Source organism: Heteronotia binoei, chromosome 1, assembly GCF_032191835.1.
Source record: "Heteronotia binoei isolate CCM8104 ecotype False Entrance Well chromosome 1, APGP_CSIRO_Hbin_v1, whole genome shotgun sequence".
NCBI classification, from domain to species: Eukaryota; Metazoa; Chordata; class Lepidosauria; order Squamata; family Gekkonidae; genus Heteronotia; species Heteronotia binoei.
Genome location: NC_083223.1, coordinates 160028642 through 160041494, shown reverse-complemented (window position 1 = coordinate 160041494; position 12853 = coordinate 160028642). Strand labels below are relative to the sequence as shown.

Below are 12853 nucleotides of genomic sequence, written 5' to 3'. Positions count from 1 at the left end.
ATTGTTCCTGAAGGTTCTCCATACCCAAAAGCAGCATTTCAGCAGGAAGTGGTAACTGAGAAAGTCATGTTCCACAGGCACAAATCCTTCTACCCACAGAAATGCTACACTGGATTCAAGCCACTAGCAGCAATGTAAGATAACTAAAAGAACATGATAGCAATTAGTGATAACCACAGACAGATAATACTTTTCATGGGCAGACTGTACCTGGCAAACTATGTACCACAGAAGAAACCTGGCCCCCCAACTGTAGAATAAGAAGACATTGGATTTATATTCCGCCCTCCACTCAGAGTCTCAGAGCGGCTCACAATCTCCTCTATCTTCCTCCCCCACAACAGACACCCTGTGAGGTGGGTGGGGCTGAGAGAACTCTCACAGCAGCTGCCCTTTCAAGGACAACCTCTGAAAGAGCTATGGCTGACCCAAGGCCATTCCAGCAGGTGCAAGTGGAGGAGTGGGGAATCAAACCACTACACCAAACTGGCTCTCCAAACTGTAGATGTGGATCTGACAGTACCTCCACAGTTCAAACCTGCTCTTAGGAGAAATGTAATCCCATCTAAAATAACTCCTCAAACTCAGATTAGACGTACTGTCAACCAAACCAGTCTCACCAGATTACTGACTCTCAGCCTGCACATTACAGTCAGGTTCATGAACTGAATGGGTTTGGGAACTTTGGGATGTAGGGGCAGCTGCTGTGGTCCCTATAGCTCCAAAATCACCAGGCATCTCCAGCTGACTCTCCTCTATCTGCCCACCAAGTTTGGAGAATACTGGATTTGGAGGTTCTGAGTTATGGATCCCCATAGGGTGCCCCCAGAAAGTACTTTTGGGGGAGATGTTGGGCATGGGTTCTGGAGTCGATTCAACAGATCGTGGGTGAGCTAGAGGTATCAAACCCATGGCACACCTCCCCAGGAAGCCCCCCCCCCCCCACATCCAAGTTATGTGTGGATTTGATTTGGGGTCCAAGTTGTGTATCCCCAAACAAGGGCCCTCAAGAAAGTGTCTTTTGGAGTGATGTTGGGCATGGGTTCTGGAGTTTATACAATGGACCCTGGAGGACCTAGAGGCATTAAATTCACAACACACCTCCATGGAATATCCACCCATATGCCCTCCACATTACGTGTGGATTGGACTCAGTGGGTCCAAGTTGTAGACCCCTGAGCAAGGTGCCCCCAGCCTTGGAAATTTGTTTGATGAACATATAGGCAACAAACTTCGGTTCACAAGCCTCAAACCAAGCTAGATTTGATTTGGATTTTGGCTTGTCACCCAGTTTGTGCCCATCCCTAGTCTGTCCTTGTCCTTGGGCCTCAGTAACTGAAAGCCCTCAGAAACTGAAAGAAACCAAACAGTGCACTGATAATATTCTGAGATTCAGCTGCTAATCCAATGGAATCCAGACAATTTCAGATGTAAGAAATGCCTAGGAAACATGTCGTAGTGAACCTCAGACTTCCACATTTGCATCATTTGGGGCAAGATGAATAATCTCCCTTGCCATTGGGAACAGATTCATTGACTAATTTTGAATAGATACAATGATGATGGTGAACTGATTCTACTTCATTGTCATTATGTGCTCTAGCCTGTGTTCAGTCATATACACATTAAAATATTTATTTATTTAAAAATATTTAGAAAAATTCAGAGAACCCCATTCAAGATCACTTATGAAATATTACATAATAAAAACAAACATTAAAACACAACATTAAAAAGCTAGTCACTGCATAGATATACAACTGAGCAGCTTAAATTACAGTTTTCAGGCTAAAAGCACACTAAAATGGCATTGAAAGATCAACCCCATAATTAAAAGCCTAGGTGAACAGAAATGTTGTGGCCTGGTGCCTAAAAGAGAGTACGATATATACCAGGTGAACCTCAAGGGAAAAGGCATCCATAAACGAGGTACCACTACTGAAAAAGCCCTGTCTCCAGTTGCCACTATATCATCTCTAAAGGCAGGGTTTGTAAGGTAGACCTTAATCAGCAGGTGGACAATATGGCTGGAGGCAGTCCTTCAAGTATCCTGACCCCTAAACCATTTAGGGAATTAAAAGGTAAGAACCAGCCCTTTGAATTCTGCTCAGAAACAAGTGGTCAGCTAGTGCAGATCTTTTAGTCATCCCATCCCTGACACTAGCCTGGCTGTAGTATTTTGGACAAAGTGAAGTTTCTGAACCATTTTCAAAGGCAGCCCCACATGGAGCACATTACTATAATCTAACCTGGATGTAATCAGGATATGGATCACTGTAGCCCGGTCACCCTTTTCAAGGAATGGCTGTAGCTGGTGTACCAGCTGAAGGCACTGTTAATTACCCAGGTAATCTTTGGCAAAAATGCCATTTGCCCCAGAAATTTCCTAAGGGCCTTTATGAATCCATCCAGTCATCAGTCTGTTAAAACTGAAAATCTTAATGAGTTTTCAATACTCTGTAGAATCTTGTCTTTTAGTGTAAACTGCACCAATTGTCAATCCATGCCTTGTTTCAATGTGTAATTTGTATGGAATATGAGGTTCTGAAGCTAAGTTCTATCTATTATAACTTTCCAAAGGACTCTGTTGCACATACACATGATGCTAGTTTGCTAGCTTGTTTAAGAATGTATGCACAACTGAAAAGATTCAAGTATTATTTACATCCTCACAAACCTAAACCAACAGCAAATTATCCATTACTTTTAAAAGATACAGAAATACTTTTGCCCCAAAGCAAATGATTTAATATTCAGATACAAGACAATTACCTGCTGAACAGTAGAATTTCCACCATTCAAGATGGCAATCCCAAGTTTTAAGGTTGCTGCAACCATTGGCCCCATCTCTCCTGAAAAATAGATATTTATATTTAGTGTTTCTACTCTGTCTTTTTAGTCAAAGGATGGAAGAGTTTACTCAAGACTATGGGGTGTACTAGTTCCACTTTTCAAATTAGCCCCTTACAACGCATCCCACTGTTCTTACAAGTCCCCTGACATACAGGAGTGGTTTTTCAAGGCAAGGATCTACAGAAAGAAAGCAAATACAGCTTAAATCTCTTTCCATGAGCTCCACTCAACAGTAGAGCTTGGATCCAGCTAGGGTTGCGCATTTGGCATAAACCAAGCCAAATAAATAATTGAATAATACCTTATAAATATTATTTGGGTATTTCCAAATACCCAGTATTTGATCCCAAATAAAAGTAGAAATTTATTTGGCTTTTATTTGGGTTTAGTCAGTAATACAGAACAGTTGCTGTTAGGATAAAATGTCTGTCAGCCATTTAACCATAACAGCTGATGGGTGAACTCACTGGGCCGTCAGGTGTAAATGATTGAATGGGGAAAAAACCTCACTGTGCACAAACTATTTTTCTGTCTTTTTTATAATTATAGTCTGTGTTACAAAAATATTCAATTGTGTCTGTGTGTCAATTTATACCTTCTATACTGGTCCAGCTAAAAATACAAGCAACACATTTACACATTTCAATTGAAACATAAGTACTAGCACTTTTTCCACCAATTTCCACATACCAATATAACATCAGCTGTACAGAAGATGGAATTTTAATAACTACATAGTCCATTTCAGTTCTTCATCAAGGGAACTGAATTTGTTTGAACTGATGTGTTGTAAATCTGGTGACTTGCTGGCTTCCAGAGAGCTGCCCTGCCATGATCTTACTTTCTCTCAAAACATTTTAAACGTGGAACACCATTACTTGCTGTTTATAAGATTTTCAAACATCATGTTTGAATGATTAGCAGCCATTTCACAGGCCAGTTTTGCTCCTTGCTGCCAGCAGAAAAGAGGAAGATAAGATCTTCCATTCAGCTGGCTGCAAGCCTTTTTAACAGCTGATAGGCGAACTCATTAGGCTCCCATATATAAATGATTAACAACAACTAGGAAAATGACAGTGCAGAGATAGGAGAAACACAAATACATTGTGTAACTAAATTTCAATAAATATAATATTTAACCACTATTCTCTAAAGCCCTCTTTATCTTGTGCATAAGCACTCAAGCATCAGTGAGGTCCATAAACACTATAGTTATACAATACAGGAACTGAAGTGTAACACAAAGTCTATAAGAGTCCACACAAGTCTCCAGAATAATTCAACAGGATGATCACAGTTCAGCAGACCAAAGTTCAATCCAAATACAACAACATGCTTCTTAGGTTAAATTGCATATTTCAAAAACATATATCCAGACTAAATTGTGATCAGAGGAAGATGTATAATAGGGTATAATGGAGCTGAATAAATTTAGCAATCCTGCTGATTTCTCAAATCCCAATATTTGGATTTGGAAATATTGGGAAATACTGATATTTTGGGAGTTCAATGCACTCAAACCCAAAAAATATATAAAAAAATTTACACATCCGTATATACAGTACAATGATGAAGACACAACTAGAATTGAAAAGTCTTTACCTTTGCTAGCACTTATTGTCTGAAGGACCATCTCAGCAGCTCCTCGATCATGTAGTCTTGCTTGCTGGTACAGGAGCTTTTGCTTTTCCATTTCTTTTTCCTGAATAAAAGTCCCACATATTTAAATTGGCGTTAATTTAATACTAGCTCTGTCATTTTCCAAATGTATGGGCTCTATTGCAACTTTGGATCTAATACAACATACACGATACTGTACTATTTATTTTCTCAAAGTCCATATGTTTTCTGCATTCTTTTTATTTTAATGCATGATTAGTGCAAAGCTTTTCAGTAAAGGGTTTTTTTTTGTTTAAAATAACAAGGATAAAATTCATGGTCCCTGGTATAAACACTGTATTCATTAAACTTACACTTCATCCTACTGTATTGCAACAGTTTTCATTACAATATTTTAGAGCATGAAAGTCAGTTAATACTGTTCAGTTCATAGTTCTTGGAAGTTGTCACTACACAACAGAAGATACTATATATTCAAGAATATATTCAATAATATGCAAAATTTAAAGAAATGCTAATTTAAAATAAGATGAAAGAAGATATGTCATGTTTCACCTTCTTATTTTATAGTCTTGACTGGCAACAAATAATCTAACTTAAACAATGGTTGAACTTTGAAAGCTACCACTCAAAACCTAAAAAGAATATAAAGCAAAAGTATCAAGGTACAGCAAAGCTCTTAGCTTTCATGTAGTCAGTGACAAACTGGTAGAAAATTTAAAATTACAGCACAGAAGTGAAAGTTGCATAGAGCCCTATAATAGAGGGTCCATCCAATGGTCCATGTAAATGGAACATGACACTGCCAAGTAGTATCATATCCAAAATCACAATGGCAAAAATACGTATGATCTAAAAGCACTGGCAGAAGAAATAGCCAAGTTGACAGTTTTGCTGACATAAACATTCCATCTAAGTACAGAAAGTCAACACTAGAAGATGGAAGAGGTTTAAAAAATGAAGGCTTATTGGATGATGATGGTGATAATAATAATAATAAATGGGAACGGCTTTAAAACAATTAAAGGGAAACCTTTAAAAGTGTTATATATTAATATATTGTTCTCAGAAAATTCTTGTTGAAACTAGAAATTTGTTTTTTGTTGTTGTTCGTTTCTTAGAAAATCCTAGTATGGAAGTAATATTAGAAACTTCCCTCAAGGTAGTATTAACATTTTCTGTGTCTAAATCCTCTTAAATGAATCAAACCATGTGAGAAAATAGTGCCGAATCACTTTGCCACCAGAATAGTTAGCAAAAGTTTGACTTCTTGTTTAAACCTCTTCTGATGAGGAGAGAAACAAAAGCAGAATCACGCACAATGAAAACATAATTACAACACAATCTCAATGAAGCTGCAATACAATCTTCTTCTGTGTCAAAAGATTTTGGAAATGGAAGATTTTTATTTTTCTATGTTTCATTTTTTAGACCCAACAATCTTTTTCTTTCTATTTCGCTGCATATGTACTTATCCATTTTTGTCATAGTATTAGTAAAGAAAATAAAAAATAAAGCCTCTTCACTTTCATCTGAAGTGGCTTGACACCAAAGATATGGGCAATTCATCAAAACTGTTTGAGGCAAGAAAAGATGCTTGAAATCTGAGAACTCAAGCAAGTAAACATTGTAATCATTAGCAGCATGTTTTATCAGCTATTAGGCTATTATCCTGAGCACACTCCTATGTGGGGGAGTGTTGGAGCAAGAATCTACATAAACCCAGTCTGACAGCTACAGTATGACAGCTGGTGATCTAGCTGCCAGGCTAGGTCACAGTGACCTGATCAGCAGACCGGCTTGAGCCGGCAGAAGCCAAGTGATGCAATCTGCTGAGTCAGCACGGCCAGGATTGGCTGCTTGGACTATATATGATCTGTGTGTGCATCACACAGGTCTCTCCCTGTGAGATGGTGGTTAGGCGAAGCACTTTGTCCGTGGAGGTGATATTGTATAGACTGCACAAGAGAGCACTTGTTGTGTATATATGTTAATACACCTTTTGGCACTAGTTGCACGTGTAAGCCTGATTTTCTTTCCTGAAGCCCTGTGTCGGGCAAGTCATCTCCCTCACTCTGCTACTCCCGCTCCGACAGGGTTATGGGCCCAGGGCGCTTCCGCTGCGCGGAGGAGAGAGTTGAGAGTTGAGCTGACTGTGAGGTTGGAAAGAGACGGAGGCGAGGAACGCCGGCGAAGGACACAGAAGCACCACCGTTCTCTGTTTGAGAGCCAGAGGGACGTCGGCAGCCAGCTGTGAGGAGGAGTCGGCACGATGGCTCAGCAACAGCTTGGAGTAGCCGTTGAGAAGCTCACCTCAGCCAACTACGCGGTGTGGAGCCTGAGAATGCAACACTACCTCAAGCGTGAAGGGCAATGGCTGTTCGTGAGTAACCCCCCTGCTGACTTATCTCCTGCCGAGACTGTGTTATCGGATAAGGCACTGGCCAACATAGTGCTATCTATAGGAGATGACCAGCTGGTTTATGTGCGAGGGAAGGACACTCCCAAGGCTGCCTGGGACGCGTTGAGTGCGGTGCATGTTAGCACCACTGCTGGTTCCCTCATGGCCTTGACTAGGAGGATGTTCCGCACCGTTATGCCGGCTGGAGGGTGTGTGAAAGATCACATCAAACGGCTAACGGACTGTTTCGTTGAGCTGGAGGCAAGAGGCAAGACTGTAGCTCCAGACGACAGAGTGTACATTTTGCTGTCGTCGTTGCCACCTGAGTACACTCCCCTGATAACTTCTCTGGAGACGGTGGACGTAGCGACCCTGACCATGGAATACGTCTGTGCCCACCTGCTTGACTTCCAAGAGAGAATTGCGGCCGTGAGCTGTCCGGGGGTGTCGGCCGGGCAGCGTGCTGTTATCGGTGTGTCCGGGAAGACAGCCAAGAATGAGCCAGCTTTTGCTGCTGGCAGGCGTCCGAAGGTGGAGGAAGTGGAGCCGACTGCGTTTGCAGTCCGTCGCTGCTATGGATGCGGGTCGTCGCAGCACCTGCTCCGAGCTTGCCCTGAGAGGGAGAAGAGGCGGGGGCGTGTGCGGCGAGAGCGGAGGACCGCCAGCCCGTGTGAGGAAGCAACCCGGCTGGTCACGTCTGCAGTAGAGAGCACAGGGTCTGCTTGGATTTTAGACTCCGGGGCAACGAGCCATCTCTGCTGCGAGAAGGAGTTGTTGAAAAACATTGACAGTCCTGAGCATAAGTATGTGAGATTGGCTGATGGGACCACTGCCAATTCTGTTTGCTCAGGCAATGTGGAATTTCCTGCACTGAAATGTATGTTGCAAAATGTGTTGTATGTACCCTCACTGCAGTCTAACCTGTTGAGTGTTAGCACACTGTTTGACCAGGGATACCAGGTGAGATTTGAGAAAACCTGCTGCAAAATCCTGGGAGGTGGGGGAAAGTTGCTTGTGACAGGAAAGAGGGAAGGTAAACTGTATGTGGTCCAGAGTGATTGTGCCCAGGTGGCTCAGGTGTCGAATGAGCCTGTGCACAATAATTGTATACATTTGCTCCATAGGAGACTTGGGCACTGCGGATTTAGGGCGTTAAAGAAAACCCTGGAGCTTGTGCCTAGTTTGAAAGTAAATCCTTGCAAATGTTACTTGGATTGCCAGGTCTGCAAGAAGACCAAAAGCAAGGCGTGTGCTGTTGCTAAAGAAAGCTCAAGGGAAAGCACACGAGCCCTGGAACTAGTCCATTTAGACGTTATTGGCCCATTGCCAAAGAGTCTGTCGGGGAGGAGATACTGCTTGGTGGCCACCGACGACCACACGAGGTACGCGTGGGTTTTCACCATGGTGCATAAGTCTGAGGTGTATAAGACATTCACCAAGTGGGTCAAAGCAGTGGAGAGACAATTAGGGGTTAATCTCCTAGCTGTACAAACCGACAGAGGGGGGGAATTCTTATCTAACCAGATGAAACGTTGGCTGGAGAACAAGGGCATCGCCCACCGTCTGACGAACCCGGCAACGCCCCGAGAAAATGGGCATGGGGCTGTATTGCAGAATGTGATGTATTGCATGTTAGAGGATGCACAACTGCCAATGACCTATTGGGCAGAAACCATACATGCAGCTGTTTTTTTGCAAAATAGGGTTTGGTGTAATACTGTGAAAAATGTGCCTTACAGGTTACTGTTGAACAAGACCCCAGATTTGAGTTCTTTAAAAGTCTTTGGGTCACGGGCTCGGGTTGGCATCCACTCCACGAGTAGCGGGGAGGGGGATGTCCGGGCAGAGAGCCTAATTTTTCTGGGCTACAAGCCAAGGGCCAGGTGTTATCGTTTCTGCAATAGCAAAAGCAAGATAACACTTAGTAAGAGTGCCCAGTTCAATGAAGAAAGCAGCTGGCCAAGGTTGCACTCCTTGCAGAAACAATTTGTCCTGCTGCCAAGTAGCGATAACGATGTTGGAGCGCAGCCCAGAACTCCAGCCCAGGAGGTGGCACCCAGTGGGGCTGGAGAAGGTGAGCCGAATGCTGGCACAGAGCCTGACGAGCAGAGTCAGGAGGCAGAGCCTCAAATGCAGGAACTGGAGGTAAAGTGTGAGAGTCAGGAGGTTCAACACCCAATTACAGGGGCAGAGCAACCAGCCCAGGAGGTGGGAACAGAGCAACCCGAAGAAGACAAAGCTGGTCCAAGCACAGGGCCACGGGTGTCTGCCAGGTCCACCAAAGGCCAACGTCCCGCTAGGTACAAGTGTCCCTATGTCACTCTGACTGTCAATCCAGACCCACCCGGATTTGAGGAAATGTTAAAAGAAAAGGCTAAGAAATGGAAAGCCTGGGTGGCAGAGTGCGAGGCAAGGGAGAAGGAGGCCGAAGCCAAGCGTCTGAAAGAGCTGGCTGAACAGGAACACGATGATGTGTTTTACAATCATGATGAGTTCCTGAACGAATTCCGGAAAGGGTTCCGAGCTACGTAAATATGAACTGTAATGTTGCTGGTGGACATGTATGTAAACTGTGTAAAGTGTTTTGGTGCACTGGGTTTAAATAGATTAGGAGGTGTGTTGGAGCAAGAATCTACATAAACCCAGTCTGACAGCTACAGTATGACAGCTGGTGATCTAGCTGCCAGGCTAGGTCACAGTGACCTGATCAGCAGACCGGCTTGAGCCGGCAGAAGCCAAGTGATGCAATCTGCTGAGTCAGCACGGCCAGGATTGGCTGCTTGGACTATATATGATCTGTGTGTGCATCACACAGGTCTCTCCCTGTGAGATGGTGGTTAGGCGAAGCACTTTGTCCGTGGAGGTGATATTGTATAGACTGCACAAGAGAGCACTTGTTGTGTATATATGTTAATACACCTTTTGGCACTAGTTGCACGTGTAAGCCTGATTTTCTTTCCTGAAGCCCTGTGTCGGGCAAGTCATCTCCCTCACTCTGCTACTCCCGCTCCGACAGGGAGCACACTCTTATGTTTCCCCTTCCACAAACAATGCACATTTGTCTCTGGGACGTCTAAAAACATTTGGTACAGCAAAAATATGTCAACATATTTTTAAAAATCATATTTTAATACAATGCTTTCCATATTACTATTCTTTCTGCTTAACTTTGCATCATCTGCTTTCTAAAACTCTCTTAACTAAAAACAAAAAATAATAACTTTCCCCCTCTTATGTAAGTACACTGGGGAAAACAAAAGATCTACAGATTGTCATGAATTCTGGATTCTATATTTGACTGTAAGACAATGATTAATGAAGTAAAATTTTCACATGTTGTGTTTTATAATCTAAATGGGGCTGCCCTTGTCTTAGATCCAGAAGCTGCAGCTGGTGCAGAATGCTGCAGTCAGGTTGTTGATGAGGCTCTCTATACATGAGCACATCCAACCTGTGCTGAAAGCGCTGCACTGGCTGCCTGTGGCATACCGGATCCAATTCAAGGTGTTGGTACTAACTTTTAAAGCCCTATATGGCTTGGGACCTGCCTACCTGCGAGGCCACCTTTCCCTGCATACACCCCAGAGAGTACTGCGTTCAGGGGTCCTAAATCTTTTGTCAATCTCTGGGCCGAAGGAGGCTAAACTAAACTAAGGGCCTTCTTGGTGGCAGCACCAACATTATGGAATACCCTTCCAAATGACATCAGAGCCTTATGAGATCTTGTCCAGTTCCGTGAGGCCTGTAAAACAACATTGTTTCAACATGCTTTTAAGAACTAAAGGAGAGTGCTGCCAACCACCTAGAAGCCAGGTATTTTTATATTACTATCATTGCATGGTTTCCAGATATGCTAATGGCCTAGGTCGATGTCTCACAAAAGTGCACCAATATGTATGGAAGAGCCACATGTGGCTCCCGAGCCACAGTTTGGCCACCCCTGTAATAGCCTATGTAAAAATGCAACAAGCTCTTTTCTTTGAAAGATAATGCAGTAGCCATATTGCTTCTTTTCCCTGTTTTCATGTTAAGCTACTTTCAAAAGGAATTTATAAAACTACTACTACTGCTTTACCCACTTATTCTTAAATTTTTGGGTCAATAATTTTGAGAGCCCAAAGAACTGGAATCGTATGTCTTTCTTTCATAGGTAATGAAGCTGCTGTATAAAAATAAACTAAAAAACTTTACCCTCCCATACACAGGGAGAACAGATGACAGAAATATACAACCATATTTTACTGTACCTTTCTGTTATATTTAAAACAATTCTATTCTTAAATGTTTTATTGAATGTTTTTTGCTTTGGACTTGTACTGGTCGCTGGCCAAATAAATTGATTTATTTTACTGTACTGATACTAGATAAAGTGGCAAGTTATTGCATTTGGATTTTTTCCAGCTATTTTTACAATATGAACTTGCTAAAGTTTTTTAAACTTTAAAAAGATTTAGTCAAGTACCATGTTCTTTAGATGAGGTACAGGTCAAAGGTTGGCAGTAGGCCATCTTCTGGTGGATCACTTAGTACCTTCTGGTTTCTGAAATCCTTGCAAACAGTGTTGGATTAGAGGCACCTTGGTCTGATCCAACAAGGCATTGTTTATATTATTAAGGGAGACTGCATAAAAAGATAGTCCTTCATACAGAATAACTATGCCTTAACTGTTCCTAATCCTAAGTACCCAGTCTTGATTTGTAAAGCAAGACTGCATATCAGAAAGATGGTGCGGATTCTAATGAATGCAAAAGTAAATCATGTAACTCCCTTGCTTTAAAATCATGGAGAAATCTTGAGAGAAATATGCTATGTCTACACAAAATATATATACTATAGAGATTAGATTGATGAACCTGTGCTTGGAAAGTACGCTAGATAAAGATTTCCCCCATGGAAACAAGTATTTTTATCTCCATGTTCGCACAAACAGGTTGTTTTTGAAGAAGCAATTACCACACAATATAAGAGTGGATATAGTGAACAAATGTAAATAAATAGTAAAGGGGGGAAATAAAAATAGAATATGTTAGGTCTAAGGAAAACTGATAATTATAAATAAGTAAACTTCTTCTCAGATTCTGTAATTAAAAAATAACAGTGACTTGGATTCAAAGCTTTACTTTCGTTTCCTCTGTGTTTTGTCCTTTGTGTATGTGGGAGGGCAGTCCTCTGCTGCAGATAATATTCGTCTTGTATTAAGGATCTTCCTCTCCACTTTCCTATCCTTCCCATCAGTCCCTTGTGACTAGGGTTGCAACTTGCTGATTCCAGGTTGGGAAATTCCTGGTGATTTGGGGGTGGATTGGGGGGGGGGGGAGTGCATCCTGCCATAGAAAGCATAATGTCATAGAATCCATCCTCTAAAGCAGGGGTGTCAAACTCATTTGTTATGAGGGCCGGATCTGACATAAATGAGACCTTATTGGGCCGGGCCATGTCGGGCCAGGCTATTTGTGTACCTATTTAAGATTAAGGAGCAGAGATATTTTATTTTATTTTTATTTATTTATTTATTTAGAATTTATATCCCGCCCTCCCCACGAGTGGCTCAGGGCGGCTTCTAATAATAGATCCGACATAATAAAAAAGATATAAATTTTATATAGAACACAGACAAACACAAATATATATATAAAAATAAAACTTGCTTAAAACGTTAGCACTCATTGGTCTTAAAGATGCTTTCTTTTTATTTCTCTCATGGGATCCATGGAAGTGGGCAAAGGAAGCTCTGGCTCTTTCCTTCCTTCCCCAGGGAATGGGGGGGAGCCTCGGCCAATAGAAGGAAGAAAGGCTTGGCTAAGTAGCTCTGCTGTGCAACTGAGAGAGCCTGGCAAAGCAAGCTCTCCCTCTCCCCCTTATCTCCAAGGGAGGAGCCTCATCCAATGGAGAAAATAGAGGTTTTGCTCTGTAGCTCCTGTGTGATTGAGCAAGCCTTGCAAAGCAAGCTGAGATGCAGAAGGAAGCAAGAAAGAGGGA

The 12853-nt window shown here is 42.2% G+C and overlaps 1 protein-coding gene across 4 annotated transcripts in view; it reads right to left on the bottom strand.

Moving 5' to 3' along the window:
- The window catches only part of RYR2 (ryanodine receptor 2), a 757628-nt gene that overhangs the window by 98901 nt on the left and 645874 nt on the right, over positions 1–12853 (bottom strand). For all 4 annotated transcript variants that reach the window (XM_060243352.1, XM_060243324.1, XM_060243334.1 and 1 more), the window contains 2 exons: positions 4456–4555; positions 2773–2852 (listed from right to left, as the gene is read on the bottom strand). In XM_060243352.1, coding sequence (XP_060099335.1) covers positions 2773–2852; positions 4456–4555 — 180 coding nt within the window. The remainder of the gene's footprint in view (positions 1–2772; positions 2853–4455; positions 4556–12853) is intronic.